Source organism: Sylvia atricapilla, chromosome Z (assembly GCF_009819655.1).
Source record: "Sylvia atricapilla isolate bSylAtr1 chromosome Z, bSylAtr1.pri, whole genome shotgun sequence".
NCBI classification, from domain to species: Eukaryota; Metazoa; Chordata; class Aves; order Passeriformes; family Sylviidae; genus Sylvia; species Sylvia atricapilla.
In genome coordinates this window covers 75,613,378-75,641,066 of record NC_089174.1, presented here as the reverse complement: position 1 = coordinate 75,641,066, position 27,689 = coordinate 75,613,378, and the positions used below count along the sequence as shown (strand labels likewise).

Genomic DNA, 27,689 nt, shown 5'->3' with positions numbered 1-27,689 from the left:
AAACAAAGGAGTGATTAGTTTATTAATGAATAAGTATTATAATATTTATATTATTTCGGAAGAGCTGGCATGTCTCATGATGTATTAGTAATACAAACACACTGAGTTTTTGTTAAGGAGGAATGTTAACTTTTTGAGGAATATTAATTAGCAGGTAATTTTGAAAAACTTAAACTGTGTAGAATAGGACAGAATAGTACCTATACTGAAATTTCTTCAGAAAATTGTTGTAGTGCATTGTGACAAAATTGTGGAATGAGAAGTTCCATGTCTGTTTTTTCAGACAAAATCTTCTTATTCTAGGACTCTAGAGTGAATACGATTCAGGAAGCCATGGGTTAAATAATTCTGTCCACTTGTTTGCTCATATCACATGCTATTTCTGAATACCATGAAAGACACTTGATCTTAATGCTGGCATTGAGATATTCAGGATTATATTGTGTCCTCTTAAAAACAATCTGAGCTTTAGTGAGCAAGTCACAAACAAGGTGTACACATTTCCTTCCCTCTTTATCCCTTTCAAATAAGGAAATCATACTGCACTGTTTATCTTGAGTGTTTTAAGGACCCAGGTGAAATTTCCCATATGCTGAATAACTCTCAGGTAGTACCAGGATTAAACCAGGCATTTTTTCCTTGTCTTCCATTAACAACACCCAACATTTCTTTATACCTACCCTTTTTTGTTCAGTGATACAAAAACCAGGGAGCTTTGGAGGTTCACATGAACAGACATGCATGTTTTAGTCTAGTACATTTTCAGGCTAAGATATCCACCTTTTATGGGCAGAACATCATGTCCTGCCACTTAGTTCCATGGACCATCGACTGCTGCCAGTGAGGGGAGAGGGTCCAAGGAGTTGCCTTCCTGCTCCATCAAAGCAGCAGAGACATATGACAAAAATCACCTGACATGTCCCACTATGTGTTCTCAGAGTGTACAAGCAGTAGGAGACTGTAAAAGGCAAGACCTCAGCATAAGAACAGGCACTGTCTTGACAGACTTGATGTGGAATCTAGTAGGATAATGGCAAACAGTGCAGAGGCTGGTCTAAAACACCAGCAGCAGGCTTGTTTGGTCTAATGAGACTTTTACATAGTCCTTAACTGGGCTCTGAAATTTTAAGTGGATGAAATTGTCATGCATTGAGTTCCTTCTCAAAAAGGCATTTGTCATTATTGAGAGTGACTTTGTTTAATCTTACTCATCAGTACCAGTACTCAGTCTTCACAGATTATCTTTTTGTGAAATTCTTGATGAATTCAGTAAGTGAATAAAAAAAACTCTCTCTTTTTTAAAAATTGCCTTTGAATTTCCCAGCTTTCTTATACAGTTGAGTGGCTGTCTTTACTGGGAAAAGTTTTGAAGCACTTTAGGTATTTTCAATCAGTGTTAGTCTTATGGAAGAACAGCACTAATACTACCCATCCTTTTCATATAGAAAATTCTGCTGAGACACGGTTTTTTTCATTTCTGTTATCTCAGCCTCCTTCAAGACATGGACAGCTGGAGTGAGGTTCCTTACTTGTTTATAACTCCCTTCATTCAAACAGATAAATCAAAACACTTGGCAGTTTGTAAAACAAGAGTGTAACAGAATTGGAAATGGGTTAGCAGTTACATGCACGACTGGGGACATTGCACGGTGAGAAGAGTAGGGCTTGACCCATGAGCCTGTATCCCCTTCTTCTACCTCTACTTGAAGATTCCCATTTTATTCTAGAGATGAGAGGTAGATGGGTGGCTGGGGAGCATTGTTTTGGACAGTCCAGAAAGATGTCTGTTAGAGTGCCAGGCTCTTGACTTTTGTTACCCCTTGAATCCTTCTGTAAGTAACCATGAATATTTACACAGGTCCTGCCTTCATCCAGGTCAGAAGAGAAGGAATCCAGCAGGAGAGGAGCTCTCATCTGAGGCACTGTACTGAAGCACAAATGTATGGAGAGAGCTGAAGACTTGAAAGGTGTTGTGAAACTGAAATGTAAAATGATCAAAATATGCAGCAAGCAAGCAAACTTTTTTTTCAAATTTTCACTTCTTTTAATAATTTTGTTTTCTATGTACAATTTTTAGCAACTGGCAGCTTCACAATTCAGTAGTCTTCCTTGAGAAGATATTGCAAAGCTGGCATCTTCAGTTACATCTGTGTCTAGAAACTCTGCTATGGATGTCTCTGGGTCCCATATCTTTTCTAACAGCGCAATTATGTGTTAATGGAATATAAAATCTCTTTGTTACTGATAGATGGGGAAAAAACCTGTGTAAATACTGAGTGACTTATTAATAAACCTTCTTTCTAACTATCCACCTGCTGGTTTGGTTAGTTAGTTATTGTCAGCAATTCAGAAAAAGAGATTATAAACCCCATATGCAAATTGATGGTTCCTCCCTGCCAGGTACTGAGTGCCTTGCCATGTCAGTAACCTCAGTCTTTCTTGAGGCCACTGCAAGAACCAGTCCAGGATTAACAGAGAAATTGCAAACACCAATGCTAAAGAGTAGCACAATCACCTGTTGGTTTAGCTTCTAGCAGTATTTCCCAGGAATGTAGAAAGGCTGTATACCCGTGGTGTTGAATGGCTTTTTCAGAGGTCTTCTCTTTTCTTCATGATAATCTGCCTGATTAATGATGTTACTTCTTGTTTGATACTTTCTATTGGTTCTTCAGGTCTCCAGAATTTCACAACTTTACCCTCAGGGCTGACAAGGTACTTCCAGAAATTCCATCGAGGCTCTTTCTTTGAAGAATCTATAAGGATGAAATCAGATAAGTTTAGTGATTTACACCTGGAATTGTCTCCAGGCCCCACACTGAGTCTTTGACTATCTATGCTAAGGTAATCCCACCATATTCTTGCTAATAGTCTGGGCATAGATTTACTGATTGCTGCTAATGATCTGAAAAGCTGAAAGTCAATGATGCTCCCTCCTGCCTGTGAAACTGTTAGAGTTCCTACTTTTACTATCCTATACTTCCTAAGGAAGATGATACAAGGGCTGCATATTTTTTTCAGAGAAACGCCAGTTTTATGTCAGTTTCAGGAAGTGAGAAGGGAGCAGGAAGTTGTACTGGTGAAGGCCTAACTAGGCTGCTTTCACAAAAAGCTCAGACAGATTTTGACTGGAGAACAGGTGTTTGGTTGGGAATGCTGCTGAACCCTAAACTGATTTTTTGAAGCAGTGGATTGAAGTTTGGCACCACACTTATGCTGCAAAGTGGACTAATTTTGCACTAGATTATTGGAGAGTGCTGTTGCCATCCTGTAGTCACAGGCACAAAAGGGTGCCTGTGAGCATAGCCTTCTGATTGTCAAAACAGCAACATGAAGAAAACAGGTACTTTAATTGAAAATGCAAAGGCATTTAATGTGAAATGCAGGAATGCAGGAAGAGAAAAACTTTATTTCAGAATACTGAAGTACCAAAGGGTCTTTCTCCTTCTTGTGGGTGAACAGCATGTCAAATAAGAAAATGCTGAGTAAAAATCTTTTTCTTTATAGGTATCAATGTTTGACACTGATGGCACTGATATTTAGAATCTGGATTCATCGCACACTGCAGGTGCCTTTGTGCTCTAGTCTCTTCTATAAAGAATGGAGAGAAAACACTCAATAATTCCACTGCACATCTGGTAAATCAAGGTGATAAAGTTACCTGAGGTTTTTAGTAGCATGCCTAAGGGGAGGAAGAAACAAACACAGTTACAATGACAATGGTGACCACTTAAATGATTCCTCAATAAAAAAAACTAAGTACAAAGGAGGTATCACAGGGCATATGTCACATTGATGTTCTGGGAAAGATTTCATTTAGATATTGAAATAGTTCTCTGACAAGAGGCACTATGAGAGAGTGAAAGAGACTCTGAAGGCAAAGAGATGGCCTCTTGTTACTCTATTTTCTAGGTAAAATAGTGTGTTAGAAAAGGGTTGCGTTTAAGCTATTTTTTCTTTCATATATCAATGTGGTTCAAAACCTAGGAAAATTCAGAGAGGCTTTTCAAGTTGGTTTTGAGTTTATGAGATCATTGGTCAACTCGAAGAGAGAGAGCATTTAATTTTGCTTGTGAGAACATGAGGTTCTAAGTCTGTAAATGCTCCCTGTATTCATGCAGGATTTTGCAGGCTAGGCCCTGAAGTTCACATGACAAATTAATACAAATCAGTAGTTATATGTAACTAGTGTATGTTAACCTGCCTTACAATACAGTTTGCATAAAAGTGGACAGAGGACCCAGCTAAAAATCTCACCTGCATGTGTTTATATAAAATCTTCCAGTAATTTTATGACCCCCATAACTACATTTTTGTCCAAAAGAAAAGTATTTTTAAAATAAAGATCACATACTTTGGAATGAGGTTTTGTAGGTGGGAGTTTCTAGCTCTAGTATTTCTAACAAACTGGCTGTTTCTGTGTGGGTTGGTCAGAGCAGGCTGTTTTTATATGCAGTGAGGAGAGACTATTGTTTTCAGCTTACAATTCTTTCGCCTGTATTTTTGATATCCAGATTGAAATGAGAGTAATTGTATGCTAAATGCCCGTTTCTCTCCGTAGTTTATGAAGACTTCAATGTTTCCTGACAAAAGCACGCAGCCTGGATTCAATGAGAGTACCATGGTTACAGGCAGCTTGATACATATAACAAAACAGTTACCTATTAGAAATTTAAAGGCGGGATCTGCTTCTGATCCTAGGATCTTGATTTTGTGGAAAACAGGGAATGTTACTCCATAGTTTCCTTTGGCAAAAGATTCTATTTCCTGGCTTGAACCAGGCTCTGATTCTCCGAACTGGTTGCAGGGAAACGCCAGCACAGTGAAGTGGGAGGGACCAAACTCTCTGTGCAGCTCTTGCAGTGCGATGTAATTTTTGTCTGTGTACCGGCAGTAACTGGCCACGTTTACAACCAAAGTTGCCTTCAGAAAAATAAAGTTAGAATGGTAAGGAAAAAGCCTATAGATTTTGTAGAGGTCACAATTAAATCTTAAAACGGCATTACTCATTATCATGAGGGTTCCTGTTGGAAGGCTAAAGGTTATGTGATAATTTCATTAAAACAGATAAAGATGAAAGCAGCTGAAGAGATTTACTTTCAGACAATCTGTTGAAAAAACAGAGTAAACCGATACACTTCATCTTACAGGTCTGTTTAAACATAAGCATTTTAAAAAGCAGATATTTAGGACATGCACTAAAATAATATTTACTACATAAACTTCCAAAATCCAAAACCAACATTCTTAACTAAGATTAAAATCCACCAATTTGCCTGTTATTACTGTATTGCTCTATGCTAAATAATATAATTTATTTTCTTGATTTAGTAGATCTAATACTTTGTTCCTGGAGCAGGCCTAAAAAGAATAAACTTTCTCCATCTTACAGTATGAGGAACAGTAATTTAGCACAAATTTGCCAAAACCTCCCCGAACCAAACCTTTTATTTACCTAGAAACGGACACATTATTTTGGTCAGTATGGATTCAAGACAGAAAAAGTGAAATAATAACTTACTTTCCCTCTGTACTTCTCCAAAGAAATGATCCTTCCTCGTGAATCCTTGACTTCAAAAGAATAAAAATCTTTGCTTTTAGGTTTAAAAAACCTGAGTTGCAGCAGGCAGAGAATGGTGGTGCACAAAACCATTGACAAGAAGACAAAAAAGACCCTGGTTTTGGGTACTGAGTATTTCAGAGGATAACTAGTTGAGAGAGGCTCCATTTTTGAAATCTTTGGAGAGGAGCCTGGGCAGGCCAGGAATGTGAAGGAGGAGCTGAAACATGAAACTCTCAGCTCAGACCGGAAAGAACGAGCAGCTCGTTTTTGTCCCTGTGACAAAAACAGCTGCTACAAATCACAATGCCTGCTGAGCTCCTGATCTCTTGTGTAAAGTATCGGGATCTTTCGGGGGGAGGAAAAGGGAAGGGAGGAGGGAGAAGAAATGAATGAAAAGGCTGTAACTACAACCCAAGGAGGCTGATTTCTCTGTGGGATAACTGACCTGTGTGGGAAACTCTTACTGTGTGTCTGCACTGTCTCGAGAGCTGCCAGGGGCAAGGGTGAGTTTGTGGTACAGCTCCAGCACATCCCCTGGGCCCCCCAGATGTGTCCGCCAGAGTTGTTCAGCAGGAGGCAGCTGTGTTATCAGGCAGATTTGGAGAAGCAGTCGGGGGGACAGCTGCTCAAGTAGAAAAAAGGTAGCGTGGCTGAAACCGCCCTGTTCACAAACTCAGCCCTGCATCTCATCAGCTGCTGTAGGATCACAGGCAGCTGTGTAAAACTCTTTTCAGCACTTGGAGCAGAGAAAAACTCCTTGGTAATAGGCTGTCGTAAAGGAAGATAATATAATGTGGATTTTTTTTTTTTTGCGATGAGAGTGGGGATGATAATGGAAAATGGGTTGCCTTCTTAATTGCTCATGGCTACCTGGCAACGAGCTCTACTGAGATGGTGAGATTGAAAGTCTGCATGAGAGAAGAGTTATCTGAGAGTCTCAGGTGTAAGCCAAGCTTCAGTGGTGTTTTGCTGCTTGTGAGTCTCTGCTTACTCTCTTTCCATCCCAGTGCAAAACACCATTGAAGAGTCATTTCTGTCTCCGTTGGTTTCCTTTGTCACCCTGATTTTTTGTTGTACTTAGATGATGCATTTTAAAGGAATGCATGGAATGCATAAATGGAAGTAGAAGGGGCTTTTTGGTATGTAAAACCTTGAATCTGGTTGTTTCTTCCTTTTTAGTGACTTACCACCAGTATCATTGATTTGTACGATATCATAGTGATATGTTCAACTCTTTCTATAATCTCTGAAGAGCTAAAATCCACGTTCATTTTGTTTAACAAGACTATAGGGATAGTTTCACACTGTTCTACATAACAGAGAGATGCTGGGAAACTGTGAAATTTCAGTATTTGTAACTGAGGCCATGTTAGGCTTTGTGTCTGCCTGGCAGTGAGGCCTGTGAGCATGGTGTTTGATGGTGGGGAAGAAAATACACAGACTTCTGTGCTGAAATGAAAAGAGCTGTGCTCAACAAGCAAGCACAAGTGATTAATGCTGACCTTGAAGGCAAGAACAAATGTGTTTGGTTACAGAAAATCCAGACAACATACTGAGGTCTAAGCTACATCTCAAGTATTTGCAATTTGCATCTAATATTATTTCAGAACTAAATAAAACAAATTATATTTAATATATTATAATGATGGTGTACCTAGTAATTGCCCAGAAGCCCATGATATTGGCTGTGCCTCCTTTTGTTACTTTCAGCTAAAACCTTGATCAAAATCTGTCTGAAAAACAAACGAACAAAAAATGTTGTTTAATATTGTCTGGCTTTAAGCTGTGATAGTTTTTCAGGGTTTATGATTTTCAAACTGGAAATTCACAGAGTAACACTACTCTGTGAATGAATTTGAACAAATGCAAATTAACCCCCAAATTTAGTATTTTTAAAGTATCCCTTAATATATTATAAAGTACAAGTTAACATTAAAAATAATGACATGAGTAAGCTGCAATGGCGGTGAAAACGTTCAGGAATCAGAAGAGATCCAAGTTCTTTTTCAGGTGGAGATCAGAGGACCTGCCGGGTTCTAGGCTGACAAAAGATGGCTTTGCCCAGTGTCCCTCTCTAGGGAGCCACCAGGCCCTTAAAACTTATGCTGCTACATGGCTGAAGGTGCCTTGGGTCCTCAAAAGCCAGTGATGTAGCTTTACTGCATGAGTGACACAGATTTTGGGTAGTGGGTTTTTTTGCTTGTGTATTGGTTGGTGGTTTTTTTTGTTTGTGGAGGGGTTTTTGTTTGTTTGTTTGTTTTGTTTGTTTGTTTTTCCCCTGCCACAGGCTTTCTGTGCCAGCGTTGATTCAGCTGTACTTTGCTGAACACAGAAAGGTTTGTTTTGCACTATTTTCACCCGCCCGCTCGCCCTTTCAGCCGGAGCCGTGCTCAGCCCAGCATCGCGGCTGTCGCTCTTAGGCAAGGGCACGGCAGACTTGAAAAGAGCGCTCAGGGACGGGCTGACGCTCAGCCTTGGTTAGTCCCGGTGTTGGGTGTCCGTCGCGGGGGCAGGTGGCAGGCTCGGAGCCGACAGGGGCTCCATGTGGCAGAGCTCCAGGCCGAGGAGCGGGCGCAGCGCGGCCGGCACACGACGGCAGCGGCACGGCCGGCGAGGCGCGGGTCAGCACGCAGGGAAACACGTCCGTGTGGAGAGAGGATGGCCTCCGGCAGGGATTTCTGGAACAGCCTGCGGCGGGGAAGATGTGCGGAGGTGAGTGTCGGTGTTTCTTGTCTCCCGCGGCCGGGGTCCGGCACCGCGGGGCTGAGCGAGCTCCAGGACAGCATCCTCTCAGGTTTTTTATTTACACCGGAGTACTGGAGCAAGTCCAGAGAAGGGCAATGGAGCTGGAGAAGGGTCTGGAGCAGCAGTCCTGTGAGAAGCAGCTGAGGGAGCTGGGGGTGTTTATCCTGGAGAGAAGGAGGCTCTGGGGTGACCTTATTACACCCTACAATTGCCTGAAACGGGGCTGTGGCCAGGTGGGGGTCGGTCTCTTCTTCCAGGCAACCAGTGACAGGACAAGAAGAAATAGCCTCAAGCCATTAGGTTTAGGTTGGACATTAGAAGAAATTTCTTCACAAACAGCGTGATTAGACATTGGAACGGGCTGCTCAGGGAGGTGATGGAGGCACTGTCCCTGGAGGTGTTTAAAGAAAGACTGGGCATGGCACATAGTGAAATGGTGGTGTTAGGTTACAGGCTGAACTTGATGATATCAGAGGTCTTTTCCAACCTAATCGATGCCAGGATTTTCTCACAGAAACATGCTGCTGTCATGAAAGGAAAGCTGGGCCCACTGCTCCCCTTCCCTGCTGCTTAGGGCAGCAGGCCATTACAGGCAGCTTACACTGAGTGGGGAGGAAGGAAAGAGGAGAAAACGCTCATCACTAGCCAAGCAGTGCCTGTGTCAGAGTAGCCTTTTTTTTGCTCTGTGATGCGGGACACACAGGGAATGGGTTTAAATTTCCTGGGACTGCAAGAGAGCACAGGGTCTTTCCAGAAGGGCACCTTCACTTCTGGAAAATTATCAACAACTGACAGATGAGCTTATACAGCCTCTCTTCCTTCTGCTTCTCTTTTACCGTGTGTGCAGCTCCTGCAGACCCAGCTGGGACAGGGATCAATCCTGCAGGCCTGGATTTGGTGCAGTGTGTACTCAGAAGGAGGAGGAGCTTGCCTTGTGCGTTTGTTCGTTCTCAAACGCGCAAGGCTTCATGTGTTGGCAATGGGACATCGCCCAGGGGACGCCCACACTCTAGTCACGATAGAAGGGATCTTCTGGAAGGCTATTCAGAGTGCAGATCAAACTTTCAGTACTCTGAGTAGGTCAGGAGGAGAGATTATTCTAGGGCAGGCTGTTTCTCTCTGCCAGCAACAGAGGGAGCTGACGAAACGTGAAATGAGCTTTGGGAGGGCTGACTTCTGCTTCCAGCAGCGCTAGGGAAGGGTTTGCCTGCTGAGTGTCCACGAAGGGCTTCTTAGAAGATCTAGGGAACCTGCCATAGTTGACTTCTTGATTAATAACTGAAATATTTAGAAAACGAGGAAAAGATACTTTTAAGTGTTCCAGATATGTTCCTATGATTCTGGTTAGAAACGACAATTCTATTTTCTACTAAGGAGAATACCAGAGCTTTTCAGTAGTGCATACTCAGGTCTAGGAAACTCTGGCCCTTAAACAATCTGAAGTCTTTCCATCTTCACTTTCTAGAACAGAAAGTTCTGCATGCTGCCTCTACAAGCAGTGGCAAAAGCCTGTGTGGTCCTGGGAAATCAGATGTTAATTTTCCAACAAGCAGGATTCCCTGTAACTATTCAATGAACCTAAGGCTAGACATGAGCTGCAGTAAACAGGCATTCTTTATAAAGGAAATTATCTATCTCATCTCTTTTAGAATAAGATAAATAGTACTGTAGTGTAGTGCTGTATCTTTTTCTTCACCAACAAAAGGAAAGCAGGATGACCACTCCAAATGTCAACCTTTGCACTGTCCCACTTAGTGTGCAGATCTGCTTTCCAAGTACTGCTCTTACACAATCAGTGCTATTCTAAAAAATATTTTACAGTATTTCCTCTGCATGTTTTTAAAAGGAATTTTTTCCATTAAAACTGTTTTCCAGTAGCATCTTAGTTGCCTAAGAAACTCTCCATCCTGAAAACTACTCTACCTAGCAGTTATGCTGCAACAGGTTTGGACGGAAGGAGTAACAGGAGAGCTGAAACAGAAAAGTAACAGCTGAATTTTGCCGTGTTCAAATGCACAGACAGGATATTTGCTTTTCTGATGTGTTTTTGACCTTGTGTTTGACCTGGAATCAGTTATGAGGATACTACCTTATTGACATGGACAGCAGAAACATGAGAAGGTCCATTTAGGAAATGTCTGCTGGAGAAAAGTTGGGAGTAACTTTTTTGTCGTTTATTTGATTTAGCTTTTCTCCAGGCTACTATCCTGTAAATTAAAATCATAACTGAAGTAATGAAGCCCCCAGGATGGGTTTGTTACCTTTGAGGGAAAGAATAAATTGTAAGAAATATGCATGAATTACTCAGTTTTCCACTTGCTTTAATAATCACTGTGTGTGAAGAAGATGATTGCTTCAGTTATTCAGGATGTAGCTCTTGATTTTGTCATGCAGACAGAATGAGGTGCTATGAAAAATATACCAAAGAGTTACCAAAGAGTACCTTTCTGAGAGTCTGTTGTGAAAATAGGTGGTCAGATTTTGATCAAGGTTGAAAGAACACAAGGAATCTGCTTAACATGAGAAACAAAGACTTCAGAACACTTACTCTATAAGTGTTATTTTCTATTGCTATACATTTTATCAGTTTATTCTTCACAGTGAACACTGGCATGCCATTTTTTTTTCTTTTATAGGCATTATCCATGCCTTTTTGGACCATAAATCTATGCTTCAGCTTCCCACTTTCATTAGTGAAGAAGTTTCTCTTCACTAGAAAATTGACTTCTAATATTGGTACTTACATTAGAAAATATATTACCATAATAAGACACTCAAACCCTCTTCTCTACTTTACTGCTATCTCCTTGTGACTGTTCATATATTAGGTTGGAAATTTTAGTCAGTGATGATGGTTTCTCCTGTTCTCTCCTTCCCTGGATTGCACCAGTTCCAAAGTTGATATGAAGATGTTAATAGCTATTTTCACATAATTACTCTTTCGACCATAACTACTGAGCAAGCTTGCTTCAGAAATGCGAACCTATGTGTCTAAATGTATGCTGTAAACCTTTTTTAAAGCATTTTATAATCCTTAATTTATATTATTGAGAAGTTTTTGTTAGGGCATTAAGCTGAACTTTTAACAAAAGGAAGCGAAGTCAGCATTGATGGACTAAATAAGCTTGTTGTCTGATGCTTTGTAATAATGGTGCTCTTGAACATCTCTGGACATTGGAAAGAGACCATGCTTTTATACCATTCTGGGAAACCTGATTCTTGGGACAATCTTAATTTTCTTAATAAACAAACTAATCTTTAAGATCTTCCTCTCAGTAGGAAATGGTGCTTTCTTTTTTTCTCCCCCCTGCTCCATAAACTGATTGGAGAGCCAGTAAATTTTAGAACTCCTAAAATAAACAACTGAATTGTTCTAATAGTCTTAGGTCAATCTAGTCAACAGAGAAATTGAATGTAGCTGCTCTTTTTTTGGTGAGATGATAAAAACTTTCTATGAAGTGAAAAGATTTTTTTCTTATAATGGAACATCTTTTAGAAGATGAATACACGCTGTTCTCTTCAAATGGAGTCATAGAGTGGTTTGGGTTGGATGGTACACTTGAATATTATCTAGCCCAAACCCCCTGCAATGATGACCAGGGACATTTTTAACAAGATCAATTTGTTCAGAGCCCTGTCCAGCCAGGCCTTGAATGTTTTCTGGGATTGAGCATCCACCATCTCTTCAGGCAACATATTGCACTTCTTCACCACCCCCATTGTAAAAAATGTCTTTCCTATATCTAGTATCAATTTCCCCTCCTTTAATTTAAAACCATTACCTCTTGTCCCATCACAACAAGCCCTGCTGAAAGGTCGGTGCTCCTCTTTCTTATCAGCCCCCTGTAAGTGTTGAAAGGCTACAATAAGGACTCCCCAGACCCTTCTCTACTTCAGCCTGAACACACACAGCTCTCTCAGCCTATCTTCAGAGAAGAATGCTCCAGCCCTCTGATCACTTTTGTGGATCTGCTCTGGGCCCATTCCAGCAGGTTTTTCTTGTGTCGAAAGCCCCAGAACTGGACACAGCATTCCAGGTGGGATCTCAACAGACCAAAACAGAGAGGCAGAATCACCTCCCTTAATTTGCTGGCCGCGTGGTTTTTGTGCAGCCCAGGATACAATTTGATTTCTGGGCTATAAGTGCCCGTTTCCAGCTCATGTCCAGCTCTTTATCTATCAGTGCCCCCAAATTCTTCTGGGCTGGGCTGCTCCCAGTCTGTTCATCCCCCTGCCTCTGCTGATTCCAGAGGTTGCCCTGAGCCGTGTGCAGCACCTTGAACTTGACCTTACTGAACCTCATGAAGTTCATGTGGATTCTGTGTAAACCTAGATTTATATTGTAAGGCACACAAGTAGAAGTTGAGTTAGAGCAAATATATTCAGAGTTCTAGATCCAGGACTACAACCATTTCTTGAATTGTGATATAGGCATCTTTGCAATACATTGTGGTGTGATCAAAACCTGTTTCCTAAAACCATTTGAAAATCAGTCCTGCCTAAACCCATATGGAAATATATTAGTTTTCTTAGATATAGTAATAAATGACTATTTATTTTGTGCGGCCTGTTAGTACAAAGAATGGGATCTGTTGAGGATAGAATCTTCTCACATACCCATGACTGTGTGTGGTCTCTCTGTGGGCCAAAATATTACTTCTTTGTATACACAATCAATTTTCCACAGAAATGTCTGCACTAATCTTAGAGGTTCAGATATCCAAGTAATGTGATTAGCTTTCTGCCAAATTGTCTGTATAAATCATACAGAAAATGCCTCTCAAAGCTGAAGGCCTGCTGTAGAACAGCTGGAATATATAGAGGAGAAACACTTCTATTTTCTAGTTACGTTTTTCTAAGACATTTCTTGTCATGATTGAGCAGGGTTTTGAAGAATAACACAGACTGTGCATGGCAGGGCAGATTTCTCAGACATTGGAGAGAAAGAATTCACTAATCTTGAGTGGCTGATAAAAACATCTGTTGCATTTCCACATTACAATATATAAAGAATTACAGAACAAACAGAAAATTAGTGTCAGAGCATTCATCTCAATGACCACTGTGAAGAAATGCATATTATTAGGAATTGATGAAGATATTCTTGTCCTGTGTGAGCAACTGAGCCTTTGAATCTTGGTTAAAGACCTAATATTCAGATCTCCCTTCCCTTATTTTTGCTGCATCATCTCTTTCTTTCATACCCAAGGAAATGCTGATGTAATTTTTAAGAAGGTATTCCTCAGAGGTACCTTGTAGCTATTTTCCACTTTATATTGTGGAATATGAATGCACTGGTTTAGGGAGTGGAATCATGGAGTTCAGTGTCTGTGAGCGAGGTTTGGGGGAGAGCTCTGGCATCCAGGGGGGTCATGCTGCAGTGTATGAACCACAGAACCACTCTTCCTCCATTGACAGAATTAATTACAGCATCCAGGAAACACCATTGCAAGCTGGTAACATTAGTCCAATTCAGAAGAGGACAAGAGGTCACTACGGTTTGACAGGTGACCCAGGCGGTAACTCCAGATATACAGGTTTGGACCTCTTCCACTGCAAATGTGGCCTTGTTTCAAACAGCTTTGTTAAACCATGTGTGTGATCATCAGCAGTGGATTTGTGTTTTATGGAAGGAAAAAAATGTCTCAAGTCTCTCAAGTTAGAGCAATATGATTTGGACATGATTTGACATTCTGTATTTGTTATTAATTTCCCATCCCAGGGAGAAGCTGTTTTGAAGCTTTTATCTAATGACTGAGTCCTTTGATGGGATTAGTGTTATCCATGATATTTAAATAAGTTTTTCAATTGACTTCTTATTTCAGTAATATTTTCACTTCAGCTTAGCTTGCAATGGTCCTGGAGGTTGGGTGTAGCATTGCAGAAAGTGGCGATGTGAAGGTCTGGGAAAATACAAGTTTCATCTGGGAAGGTGTATTCCAATAAACATTTTCAGGCACACTGAACAATAAGATAGTACAGTCTGCATCTACACTGGAAAAGCAAGTGCATCTACCTCTTCCAGTAAGCGTTATAGAATAATACAAAGTGTCTGAGAGCTACCTGCCCAGAGCTATTTCTAGAGCTACCACAACCTCTGAACAGAGAATATTCCAGCTCTTTCAGTGTGGTTAAATCCTACTGTTTTACTTGGCTCTCCTTTGGCCCCCATTGCGTGCCCTGATAGCCGTAAAACATTAACTTCCTTTCAGCTTTTCTGTTTCAGAGTGCTACAAACAGTATAGGGCTGTGCTGTGAAAGGGGCGGGGGATATATGTTGTATATCCCTTGATTGTTGGGTACATGAGAGTGTATGCAGAGATAGTGGAGCTTTGTTGCTGTTGTCTGCAGAGGAAGTTCAGACTGTGCCCCACTGCTGCTGGTTTCATCTGTGGGGGAGTTGATTCATTTATTACATAAAATATCTTGTGAATTAATGAGCATTAGGGAGTGTGAATGGTAAAGTGATTTGAAAACAGGGGGAATCTATCTGAAGAGATAACCTATGAAATTATACAGGCATTCCCATGCTTACTTGAGTGTGAGACAGTTTATTAGAAATCAGACTAATATTTTTGTGTCTTCTGTCTTGGACAGATGATTTGTTTTGGTGCTCTGGCTATTCCTCTTTATGAATCTGGATTTCACCCCCTGTAGAAGAAGTTGAGGTTTATGTGATAGACTTGTATTTTCTTATATTGCTTTCCTCAGTGCAAATAAGCCTCATTTCACAGCAGTTAATAGCATCAGTATAGGCATAAATCACAGTGGTTTTTTATCTTGATGACAAATGAATATAGGCTTTAAGAATATCAAGTTTGATGCCACCCACCTACATGTTAATTGAGTAGTTTGATGGGACAGTACTGACACTTACCACTTCCTGAGTCTTATTTTGAGAATTGACACAGGGGTGTGAAAACCAAAATCTTATCCAAAGTCAGTGATATTCACTAGTACCCAGGCAAAATAACAAAATGGCATAATGAAATCTGATTTCCACTAAGGAAAAAGCCTGTTATGAATATTCATGTCTCCATGAAGTTGGTGAGTAGAGCTGACAGGGTAACAAATATGATTTGGGGTAGATGAATTACTCACAAGAGAAGACAATCTTGAAATGAGTTAGAGACCATTCCCTCTGTTACTGTCCCATTGCACAGCACCAGCTACAAATATTAAAAAAGAAAATTATATTCAGAGTTTCAGAAGTGATGCTGTTCATTGAATATTACAATTAAGTGCCTTAGGTTTCTTGAATTATCTTGCTTGGTGGGATTCAGAAAGACTGCCTAAAATTTTCAAAAGTAATGAAAAATCTAGATATTAGAAATACAGTTTTTCTGTACTGCAAAGCCTCATTTTACTAAATTTAGACCTTTTAGGGTTAGAATGCAGTATTACAAATCCCATTGTGCGATGTGAGGTCATTCCTGCAAATCTTCTTAATTTTTTGTCTCCACAAAAATTTAGACACAGAAGAAAATTGCTGCAATCTACTTGCTTACCTTCAGAGAAGAGTACCACTGCTGAAAGGGGAAATATTTCCTGTCTGTCAAATTAAATTTTGGAATAGGGGAGAAGGTTAAGGACAGAGTGTAGAAAGGATGTATGATGTAAGTTTTCCACAACTGTCATTGAAATTTAAATGGGATGTGTATGTGTACAGAGTACAATGTACAAATACTTTATTAATATTGAATTCTTTCTTGAACAGGAGAGGTTAGTTGTAGAGATAAATATAAACTTCTGCCCTTGATTTTTTAAGATTCATTTTATTTACTACTCTCTGGCGAATAATTTGTATAAGGAATTAAAACAGAGAAAATTGCAAAAGTGTGGGTCTACAACATTCTCCAGCATATGGTGTGCTCTGCAATATAGCAATATAATTTCTTACACATAAAAATCTAGTGTTAAATTATTCAAAATGTTAATGATCTGGCTTTTTTTTTTTTTTATTTTTAAATAGTGCTGAGGAGTCTTTGCAACCTAATGTAGACAATGACCACAAAACATGACTCTTCTTTCTCACATTTGTATTGGCTTTGGTTTCTCGTACTGTGGTGTCACAAGCTTAGTGTGGTGTGACCAAAGAGCATGTGTTTTAAAGACCTTGTTCTGTGCTTAGGGGGCGTTTAGGGGAAATAAAGACCAGAGAGCAAAAGAGGTAATTACTGTATAAGGGGGTTTTGGACTGTGAGGGCATGCAAGACAAATTCTGCTACTAGTAACTTCTCACGAAAACAAAGGCAAAAAAGAGAAAAAAATGCATCATCTTTTATATTAAACTGTAGTACAATTTGAGCAAAATATACTGGAGCTTATTCTCAGTTCTAGCTGACTGAATGCACGGAAGTTTTGAAGAGTTGGTGAAGTTGTTTATTACCTAGGTGTGTATAGTGTTTTGAGACTACCCGGGATAAATTAGGCCCTTCAAGCCTTCTCTAAACTGTGTAGAGGCAAAAATAATGAGAATGTGAAAATCTTAGGCCTTAGAAAAAATGATGGTATTTGGCATTACTGATTTGTGTGTGATGAATCTTCAAATACAGGATGTCAAGAGGAGACCCAAAATGAGCTTAGAAGTGTTACCTCTGTGAAGCCATCCACACTTTTGGAGTGAGAAGTGAGAACTCATATTACTGGCTGGTGCAATGATTACTGTAAGCTAATTCCTCCAGGGTATTGTTTTTTGCACAGACTGTGAATTCTTCTACATGTTTCAAGAAAGATTGTGATGTGCCCCCTTCACATAAAATGGAATCACTGCAGGACATAACTCTCATACAGCTTCCTTTAGCTATAGATGTCAATACAACTTTCAAACCAAATTGATCTATCTCCACTTAAAATTAAGTTAAATCAGCCTTGGCTATTTAGTAGCCATTAACCACAGCAGCAGTTTTCATTGACTTTGAAATATCTTGTTTTGGAAGACAGCAGTGACATCATTCATCTCATACCGCATACATCTCAGTCTGAAGATTTTGAGCACTTCATAAGATCAAATTTATATGTATGTATTTAGAGTTGTCTCTGGGAAGATCTTTTCAACCTACTGTTGCCAGTGTTCATGAACACCATAAAGGTTTTGTTGGTATGATATACAATGATAATGCACAAGGTATGTCCCAAGACTGACAACATTAACAACAATGGTCTGTGGAAATGATTTCTACTGCAACAGTCAGGTCTGTAATTAAACAGGCAGATGGATTCAACTGTTCTCCAGAGAGATTTTGGTTATCAAAATATGATACCAGACCTTGGGTTAGTGTAGCACATTCTGTACTTCAGGGGTCATGAAAAATGAGAATGTCCTGGTATTAAATGTTGTACATCATCTGCTGTTGACCTACATGACATAACTGGGTGTTATGAAGCTAAGTATTACAGTGATTTGTTTTGCAAGTGCAGTGTCCCCAGCATCAGGACAATGGAGCAGTACTCCCATCATACTTTTACTGATCAACCAGTAAGCCCCAAAGATGAGAATCAGTTTCCTTAATAACTTTTTCCATTTTTCCTACCACCTGCAGGGTAAATGTTATCATTGACTTGAAGATGGTGGACAAATCATACCATATAGACTCTGTCCTATGTCTTTCTCAGACACAAGAATCATCTTGGAGCAAGGGTGTTTTTTTGGATCTATATCTGTTGGATAAGGAGCCTCATTTCTGGTGGAAGAAATTAGGGTGAGTGATGTGGCAATGTAAAATCCAGGGTGACAGATTAAAAAAATTCTAGTGGGTGAACTGTAACTCACATGCTGCTGTGCAAACATATACATTTGAGGAGATAAGACTTATGAAGACCTTGGTTTGATAATCAAGATAGTCAGAGATAATCTCCTTCATGTAGGTTGAATGCTTGCCAGTAAAAGTTTCATAGAGGAATTCTCTGAATGTTTTCCCATAGTCTCCCCAAAACCATACTGCCCCTTACCCAGAATATTATCTACTGGGTTTTTTCAGTAATTTTTAGTATCTTTCTTCTAGAGCTAAACTAGCTTGGCTGGAGCCTGGAGAATCTCATTGCTGTCACTGTAGGACCTGCTGCACACATCTGGAATGGATGAACTCTTTAAGCTGTTGAAAGCAATGATTTCAACATTTTTCATCCAAGCCATGTCTGGCTTGGATGAAAAATGAATACACCTTGCAATTTGCACCAGTGATGGAGAAGTGCAACTACTAGACATCTAACTTTTTTTTTCAGTCTTTCTCCACTTTTAGCTAAAGTGGTTACCAAGCTATTTGATACTGATTTTTTTAGGGAAATAAATGGAAAAGGTTGACTAAACTGAAAACATATGTGGTACTTCCTAGTATCATTTCCACCTTACTGAAGATCCAGACCTAGTGACATCCCGATTCAACTACATGTAATGGAGCTTCTAAAACAAAAAAAATGTGATGACTGAATTAATGATTCTGTTTTCCAGTAACAATCAGATTGTATTTCCATCAGTAAGAGGAACTCTCATGAAATTATTTTATTCAGCACAGGCTGTGTTTCTCTTGTGTGTATTTTACTAAGATCACTCTACTAGTCAATGTCTTTAGAGTTCAATTCAAACTCTCGTATAAGTTAGCATTTGAGAATTTGACCTCAGTCTGATTATACACATATATCTGAGCTTGCTGTTATGGGACACGACTACTAACAACAGTATTTTGTTGACTTTAGCTGAGGTGCTAGGTAATAACTATCTGCTGCAGTCATGAGTCAGCAATCTGAAGGCATTAAAGTACAGTGCCCATAAAGACTGACACGTAAATAAATAGCTTTAAACTTACAGGTATGTAGCCCTTCATTTCAGTCTGACTTCTGCATCACTGATATATGTGTTGAAATTTGGAAATACTCACTGTCTTGTGAAATAAATGAGCTTGAAGGTTTCCTTATGTCAGTCAGAACTGGCCAAATTAAGGGAACAAATTTTTCTTTCTTCTTGCTGTCAAATTTTTATTTCTTGTTTGTTTTGGATTAGCAGTTAGGGAACACTGACACCAGAAAGAGGCTGAGAAATATGTTTGGGCCACCTGTCTGTAACTGGAGCCTGAATCATTGTATTCTGAGCAGGTAAGTAGCAAAATCTATTCCCAGAAAGAGTCTTGCTGATTTTACTCAAGGTAAATGTCCCATTCATTTAGCTATTTTTCTTGGCTTTTTTCAAATGTAATTTACCTGTTCTCACATCTCTCACCCATCTCAGAAATTATTGGAGATTTATTGTATGACAGGAAGGTGGCCAAAGAGATTTAATCTGTTTCTGCAGTCTCTGTTTCTTACTCTCCTTCCAAAAAACTGTCACCACTTTCAGAATTTCACTATGATTTGGAAGCTGTGACTCTGCTTTTGTGCAAAGCCTGAGCTTGAAATTGTTTTTGTTTCCAGTGAGTCTGAACCTCAAAAACCATGGCCTGCCCTGTGCTGGGGAGGCAGTATGTAACTTAGATGGCCCCTCCATTGATAATCAAGACTCCATCTGTCTTTTCAAATGCACAGCAAAGCACAGCCGTTAAGAGTCGCACACCTCTCTAGCTGTGTGTCTGCAAGGAAAGGCCAGCTCATACCACCCAAGAAGGGATGGAGTGGTTGACCTTTGCATCGTCAGGGGTGTATTTTGTATTTTGTGTTCAGGTATCATTTCGGTATGTGGGCTCAGATGACAAAGATCAATGTACTCATGGGTTTTTTCATCTCACTTTCTGTTTCAGATCTTTGACTCACACATGGAGGGGCTGAGGGGAGACTTGTGTGTGATGAGTGCTTCTGTGATTTTAAATATGTATGTTAGAGTTCTGTTTGACTTAAATGGAAAGATAATAGCAAGGTTAGACTGACTTTGTTAACTCAAAATCAAGTATCCCTTGATAAGAACAGCAGTGGTAGATTTATTTTTGGTTTCACAAGATGCTCTGGTTGTGGTTGTATGAGGTCTGCAAGGTGGAGGTACAAGCAGGTACAGGCATTCCAGCTGACAAACAGTTAATAAAATGCAGCTGCAATTATACTGTGTGGGTTAGGTTACAAGGGTGCAGGTGTAGCATCCTGCCAGTGCCAGGTGGCATACACTCACTACAGTAAGAAACAGTTTGGTTCACATTTCCTCTTGGCCAGAGCAGTGAAAAAACAGGAACTTCGGAGCAGAAATTGATGGTAAAATTCAGTGTGAACCTGTGAACTACCGTTACGGTTGACGCATTAGGTTGAGGTAACATTTATTTATTTTCAAAGTTCAAAATTAGCCAGATAATTCTGATATTATAGCAGAGTTAAAATAATTGCACAAAGGAAAAAAAAAAAAAAAAAGGAGACATGAAGTTATATTAATTGTTACAAAATTAGAGCAGCATTCTTACACTAAATTTCATTGTGGAAGTTTCCAAAATACCAGTTGGCTTTGGGATTACATTGTGATTGTGGTTGTTGTTAAAAATAGTCCAACAGCACATCATCATGAATCTGTAAATAAATTTCAGTATCATGACGTCCACTGTGCAAGCACAACACAATGACTTTCAGTAAGTCAGGTTTTAGTGCTTCCAAGTAACTGAACAAGTATCTGAAAAATCTTTAAGAGCCCTTAAGGGAAAGTCTCCAGTTACTAACCCTTATTAAAATAATTAAAACCCTTAAATAAATCTATTGCAGTGCTGTCAGATACCTGTTTCTCAGATACCCAGAAGGATTGTATTGAACTTACTGATTTTATTTCAGTGTCATCATACTAGTTCTAAGTGTGAATTTCCAGCAGGAAGTTCTTTTGATTTGTCATAGGATCAATGTAAGAAATATCCATAAAAAAGATAAAATACATCGCAAGGTATTTTCAATATTTTCAATTCAACTCCCCTATTAATGTGTAAAAACCCTATCTAGGAGCTGAACTTCAACAGTAGCTGTGCTTCCAGTCAGGGTATTCCTTTCTGCCTTCGCTAGACTGATGATACTGGTTGTAGAACACTGAATTCATTTCCTAACAAGCAACTAGGGCCAAAATCTTAACCTGTGAAGACTTTCCTAAAGCCTTGGAGTGGGAGGGAGAAACAAGGCAAGGGAAGGGGCTGAACTAAGAATACATGACAACTTGCTAGAGAGCCCTTTAGCAGTACGATGCAGTTTTACACTGCCTCTCTGTTGGGTCTGGAGTCACATCTGCCTTTGCCAAAAATAACCTTGTGAAAGGATTTTTCATGAGGAACAGAAATAGTTTACATTAAATGGCTGAGCAGTTGGACAGAATGTAGGTGAGTGGCATACACTGTGCTCATGGAAAAGGAACTTGAGGAACAGCAGGTACTCTGCCCAGCTGGAATGGAGCAGCTGCTTGGTTCCCTTCTGTTGTCAGTGACCTCCACAGTCAGGGTGTGCATTTCATAGTTCTGTTTCCTCACACTGAATGCTGTTGTTCTGCTGACACATCTCACTCTGATGTGATTTGCTTCTGAGGGAATATCGGTGTGATGAAGTTGTTTGCATTGAGATTAAACCCATGCTGCCTTTTCTTGTCCGCAGTGATTCACTATTAGGATCTATCCATCAGCATGATGTTCAGGCTACTCAGCGCCATGTTGAGACTCTTTGTCAAAACAAACAAAAGCATTTGCAGCCTGAAACTGTCACTAGCCAACCTGCTGCTGGCAATTGGGTCTAGGGGTGGTATACTGAATATCTGGCCTGGTGTGAAACTGCATCCACAGACACTGACAATCACACTTCTTTTCTTAGCAGTTAAAGTATAGGAAGACAGCATATTGCTCAGGCAATTTTTCAAATTATCTTACTGATTTCTAGTTTCTTCTGTCCATGATGCAATTAATTTTGGGACCACTTCTCTTCACAGATGAGTTTGCTAGGGTTTGATACTGGATTAGTAGGCCTTTGTAAATATTGTGAAACAGAAGTAATGTTTATCACACTTTCTTCTATGTATATGCCTTTATAGAAAAGTTGGTGGTGTAACACAAGTTTGCAACAAGATATTTCGATTTTTGGAGTTTTGGAAAACTATCTCTGTTGCCATAATTTGATATATGAGGTTCCTTTTGTCTTCTGCCCATATTTTCATGCCATTGCTGGTTACAATATTCTGAAGAAGGAAAATTTTATATTAAACAATTTAGATTTTTATGTTTATGTAGTTCCTGTCTGTGTGGGAGATAGGTCAGGTAATAGTAATAAGAGGCAGGAGAGTCAGTATTTACAACCTGTTTGTCCTCCCAAAGGTGTCTGGGGCTAGACGGTAGTGCTGGGATTAAAGGGAAGTTTATTGAAACACGTGGAATTGGATTCTGAAGAGACTTTCTCAGGCAGATTCTGGGCTTAGGCATATCCCTGGAAATATCCCAGGAGAACACCAGGTCTCCTGTAAGACCTGTAGTCCACTTTTCTTAGACTTCTGTGATGGCTTGACTTAGGCAGTAAGACTCTATCCTGCTTGGTTCTTCTGGTTCTTAGTGTGAGTCTGTGGTCTCTGAAGGGCAGCAGAGAGCTGGGGTTTATGAGGGTTTGTGGACAGTGTGCTCTATGAAGCAAGGGTAAGGGAAGCAGCATTTGAAGTTTTGGGATCCTACAGTGCCCTGACTGGAAGTGCTTATAGTTCATTTTAGCAACTAGACTTTAGCTAAAAGTCCTCTGTTCTTCCAGCTAACCTCATTATCTATTCTGGCATCTGTTTTCTTTGGGGTTTTTTTAGGCTGTGACCTGGTGTCCTTGGCAGTCAAAAGTCCTTGCTATAGAAGGTGGAATGAAAGATGGATTTTGTGTGTTTGGCACGTGAATTGTGAGAAAATCATCCAAAGTGCAATTACAGATTTGCAGGTGAAATGGTGAAATGTCTGCATACTTAAGCTATGCTCTTTTTGTACAGCTGTGCTCAATTTGGCAAATTCCCACTGACTTTGAGGGTGTTCTGCAGTAAGAGGAACAGCAGGATTTTCTCTGGATGTGCAGTTGTGCTGCATTTCACACATGTGTGATTAACTCAGAAGCAGTTTGTTGTTTCTCATTCACCACTTCTGTCTCCACGCAGAAGCGATTGAAGAGGAGATAGTCTTGAAGCCAGACACTTCTGGCTTGACTTTTCATCGCCTTGCCTTGCTGTCAGTGATAGTTTTAGCCAAAACTCTGAATGCAGAGAGAATGCTGAAGGGGAAGATAATCCCCAGAGCATTGGGGTGAGGAGAGGTGTTAAGAGTCAGAGAGAAAACATCTATCTTTGGAGTTTGAATATTAGGAGACAGAGGAACAGGTTCTCAGCTGGAGTAAAGCAGCATAACTTGGTTTGCTGGGACTATTATAACTTAGGTGAGAATGTGTTTTGAGGTCTTTGTTGCTATATTAATAAGTTGTTACCATATTTAGATAGGGCATTAAGCAACTCTACTTTGAAGAGTTGAAAACAATTGAATAATTGAAACAATTAAATAATCCTTCTAAATAAATAAATACTCTGCTGAGACTATGTCTCAGTAGCTTGTTCAAACATTGTGGATTAAATATTAAATCTCTGAATGGCGTATGTTAAGCCCTCCTGAAAATGAAAGCAGAATTTTAAATTGCATTAGTTTTCTTTCTTGCTCTTTACCCAGTGAACTGATGATGGGACAAGGCCTTCCTAGGAATCAGATGAAAATTTGGGGTATCCCATGCTTGGCAATTCATTAGAACTCTATGGCAAGTAGTTCAGTCATTTATCTGTCAAACGAGTCTGGTTTTGCAATTGCATACCTTATGTAAGAAAAGAGTAAAGCAGTCACCTACACATTGGTGATTACGTGAATGGATTCATGGGACTGTAAAGGCTGACTCATTAAGACTGTGATATAAATTACTTCTGGGAAATTCCTTGGTTATAATGATGGGATTCTTTCTATTATTCCTAAGGGCCATGCCAGGTGCAGGAGGTCTATTTCTATTTCTATTTCTAAGGCTGACTAGGCCAGGATTGGACGTGCTAATGTCAGATTGCTTCCAGTGTATTCTGTCTGACGACTTCTAGACAACACAAAACCAAATGTGGCTGCTTTTGCATCTCATGAGTGTGAGGATACTGAATCAGCTTTCAAATGATGTTATTTAGACATGTCTGTGTTTAAATGGAGGATTTGCTGTGAAGAAATGAGCTGCAGAGTGTTTCCCTTGCATTCTGCTGTTTACCAGAGAAAGTGGAGTTTCCTTATACTCTGGTGCTATTCATGAACAAAAAAGACCAGATCATTGCTACACAGACATATTACTGCTTATGAAGACTCCTAATAAGTTACTATAAGCAATTGAATTTTGGAAAAAATTGTGGACATGTGAAAGTATGGTCAGAATAAATACTGTGATGAATGATTGTGACTCAGATGGTTCTAAGTCAACCTCAGACACTTCTAATCACATTAGTTTTACACCCAAAGAAATGATCTGAAAAATTGTAACTGAATTTAATTGTTTAAGGCTCCTGCAAAAGCTGAAGACCCCAGCTAAGAAAGAAGACCCATCAGCATTAGTTGAGGACTTAATAATTAAGGTTGTCTCACTTAGAATATTCAGAACAGAATGACAACAGAAAGATAGTATGTTTTTATAGCACTGAGTCAGTTTTTGAGATACTTCTGATAGAACTATTAGAGTAATTTAGAGTAATTAGAGTAATATAGAGTAATTTAATAGAAAAAAAAGAATAATTTTGGCTGTAATGTTCTTTCCTTAGAAAAGTTGTTGTAGATCGATAAAACATACAGGCAAGCAAAATATGCAATTGCTTTGAAAAACTACCTGACCTGAACATGATCTTGAAACAATGAAATAAACCCAGAAAACTCAAAATCCATGTAAGGGAAAAATTTCAACTTGTCTGATTTCTCTCTATTTCCACCACTGCTTTTTGACACTGTTAATCAAATTTCAATCGGTGTTGTGGATAGTTTTGGGTGCCTGCAAAGATTGCAACTCAAGATCCTCCTTTAAAGTCATTATAGACATTGAATAGACACAGCATAAAGAATTCACTGAGTTGTAAAATCTTGGTCCTAAATATTGACAAGATTCTGTACATTTCTATAACTTGAGAAGGATAAAGCTAGGAAATTAATCTCTGCTGAAATAATTTAGTGCTGTTGAAATTCAAGTCAAAGTTTGGGAGGAACACATGTAGCTCAGGACCAGGACAGCAGGTTATTTGTATTTAATCATAGTGTTTCCAGAGAGCCACTGTATCAGCTTCACAAATTAAGGGCAGACTTTCCATCAAGCAGTCCTGTGGGCCTTCGTTAGGTACCCCTTATTCAAGAGGGCTTTACATTCCTCACATGTTTATCCTTATGGTATCTTGTTTATCCTTATAGTATCTTGAGCTAGGGAAGTGCCATTCTCTTGTGTTCATGGAGAGCCAGGTACAAGTGAAGTGAAGACACAGGTCACTCACATTTGTTTAAGCTGGTCACACAAGCTTCTTACTTTCATGCTTCTTTTAGGATGTGTTTATCGATCTGCTTTAGAAACTATGCTCAGAAGATTTTTTTCCTCTTTGGGGGTGTATCTTACAAGTGTGATGTCAGTAACTCACCCACCCAGAAAAGACAAATCCAGTAACTTTAAGCAAAAAAGCTTAAAATTTTGCTTGCTGCCACATGTCTTAAAATCTCATGACTTTCTTAGCATTGACATAGCTCTAGAAGGTACAGGAAGTCTATGCCAGAGCAATGAGGTAAATGCAACTCTCAACAGTCTCCAATTTAGTTCCAGACTCTATCTACCTTCAGTTCAAATGCAATGGCTTGTTTGTGGGTGAGATTTTTGTGCAACCACATTAATGGGTTTTGTACATTCCTTTGTGTTGCTGCTGGGTGGGTTTCTGCTTTCCGGGTGTAGCTCCCTAGATTTACTACAACTGCAGACAACCTCAGAATGCAATTTCACTAAATGGCTTAGTGGAGTCACTGTTAAAAGATCTCTTTAACAGTAATAACTGAGCAGCTGGAGACAGAATCTCATTATTGTTGGGATCAGCTGCTGCAAACTGTCTGCAGAGCCTTTGCAGCCAGATGGGGAAGCTCAGCAGTGAGAGACATTACCAAACACAGATGAGACTGATGTTGTGAATGCATGGAGAACAATAGTTCAGGTTCAATATGTTCCTTTGACAGAAATTTCTCCTCAAAGTGGTGCAGATAGTTAAAGCACACTCCCTATTAAGAATAGGTTTCCTTCAGCTCCTTATTAATACGAAAACAGACCATAGAGGATAATAGTCTGTTCTCTGCTGCAGTAAGGTCGAACAAGCCATAGTGTGGGTGGTTGAAAATTACTGTCATAGTCAGTGTAGAATTCTGATGTATCTTTCCTTTTCTTTCATACATATTTTATTTTAATAGGTCACAAAGGGAGAGTCTTGTATATAACCCTGAGCCCAGATCAGAGTAAGCTCATTTTTGTTGCAGTGGATGGGATGTCTTGTCTGTGAAAACCACATGGATCTGGGGAGAGCATGCACAGCATCAAGGCTTTTTAATAACAGTTATTTGAGTTCATTTTTGTGACTGTTTTTCTTGAAAGCCAGTGATGAATATATTCAGCCCATTCAATTTCAAAATACGTGTCTTCCTTCCAAAAGAACATGGCAAAAGATAGTACAATTTATTAAGAGAAGAAAATTTTCTTATCAGTCTATTATTGAAATGTTAGTAGCTTGTCTCACCCTAATGGAAAAATATTCTAACTCTGAAGAATAATGTCATGTATATTTTTCATTAAATTAGCAAACATGGAAGGAATCCAACCTCTGTAAAGTGCCAGCATAAAATGTTAGGTTCTGATTTAGCTTTGATTCTTGCAGTAAATTTTACATTATCTTAGCAACCCCATTGTTAATCACACGCTAAATGTATATTGCCTTGGATCATTCAAAGATGATGAACAGAGACCAACTCAAGGGTTTGTACTGTTCTGTGTATCACATAAATTGTCGTATAGAATCTGTCTAAATACTCAGAGTTCTATGTTAAATATGTAACTGAATATAAGTTATTTATAGGGAATTTATTGTTTACATAATGGTAATGATAGCAGCATAATTAGGAAACTGTCTTTACTGGATTTTTAATTGTTTCCTTCCCTTAAACCTGCCCACTATGTTGACAATGATAAAAAAACCAAACAATTGCATATTAATTCTATTATTATGCATAGTTATGTAATCAGCTTATTAAGAATTCAGATGGACATAGTCAAAGGAGCATGATGTTTGGGCCAAACAAAACTCCTAGTTAATTTCTTAAAGGTACCACTTCAATTGTGGTTGCCAGCAGACTGTGCATCTGTCATCGTATTGTGAATTTTATTTAGTGCTCACAAGGAAAAAAGCCCATGGACTTTAACATAA

The 27,689-nt window shown here is 39.4% G+C and overlaps 2 protein-coding genes across 3 annotated transcripts; one reads left to right on the top strand and one right to left on the bottom strand.

Annotated features, from left to right (window-relative positions):
- Positions 1 to 2,042: 2,042 nt before the first annotated feature.
- GPX8 (glutathione peroxidase 8 (putative)) lies at positions 2,043 to 5,773 on the bottom strand. Of its 2 annotated transcripts, XM_066338716.1 has the most exons (3): positions 5,519 to 5,771; positions 4,659 to 4,920; positions 2,043 to 2,753 (listed from the first exon to the last, which is right to left on the bottom strand). In XM_066338716.1, exons 1-3 carry the CDS (start codon positions 5,723 to 5,725, stop codon positions 2,590 to 2,592), a joined length of 633 nt encoding a protein of 210 aa, XP_066194813.1. In that variant the 5' UTR covers positions 5,726 to 5,771; the 3' UTR covers positions 2,043 to 2,589. The 2 variants fall into 2 exon arrangements, with proteins under 2 accessions (XP_066194813.1, XP_066194814.1); XM_066338717.1 differs by lacking the exon at positions 4,659 to 4,920 and having other exon boundaries at positions 2,597 to 2,753; positions 5,519 to 5,773.
- A 2,627-nt stretch (positions 5,774 to 8,400) lies between these two features.
- Positions 8,401 to 26,819, top strand: CDC20B (cell division cycle 20B). The gene is given in 15 exon segments (XM_066338876.1): positions 8,401 to 8,538; positions 10,192 to 10,289; positions 10,493 to 10,514; positions 14,153 to 14,237; positions 16,861 to 16,971; positions 18,310 to 18,466; positions 18,468 to 18,510; positions 19,317 to 19,396; positions 21,836 to 21,917; positions 21,919 to 22,056; positions 23,016 to 23,076; positions 23,079 to 23,148; positions 23,887 to 23,957; positions 23,960 to 23,995; positions 26,683 to 26,819. Coding segments are annotated over 15 exon segments (1,329 nt in total).
- The last annotated feature ends 870 nt before the right edge of the window (positions 26,820 to 27,689 follow it).

What these genes read in the sequence shown, in the direction of transcription:
- GPX8 (XM_066338716.1), bottom strand. Translation starts at nt 5,725, where the DNA reads ATGGAGCCTCTCTCAACTAGTTATCCTCTGAAATACTCAGTACCCAAA. An exon ending in TGGAGAAGTACAGAGGGAAA is followed by an intron (nt 4,921 to 5,518) that starts GTAAGTTATTAT and finishes ATTTTTCTGAAG; the next exon opens with GCAACTTTGGTTGTAAACGT. An exon ending in CGCCTTTAAATTTCTAATAG is followed by an intron (nt 2,754 to 4,658) that starts GTAACTGTTTTG and finishes TCATCCTTATAG; the next exon opens with ATTCTTCAAAGAAAGAGCCT.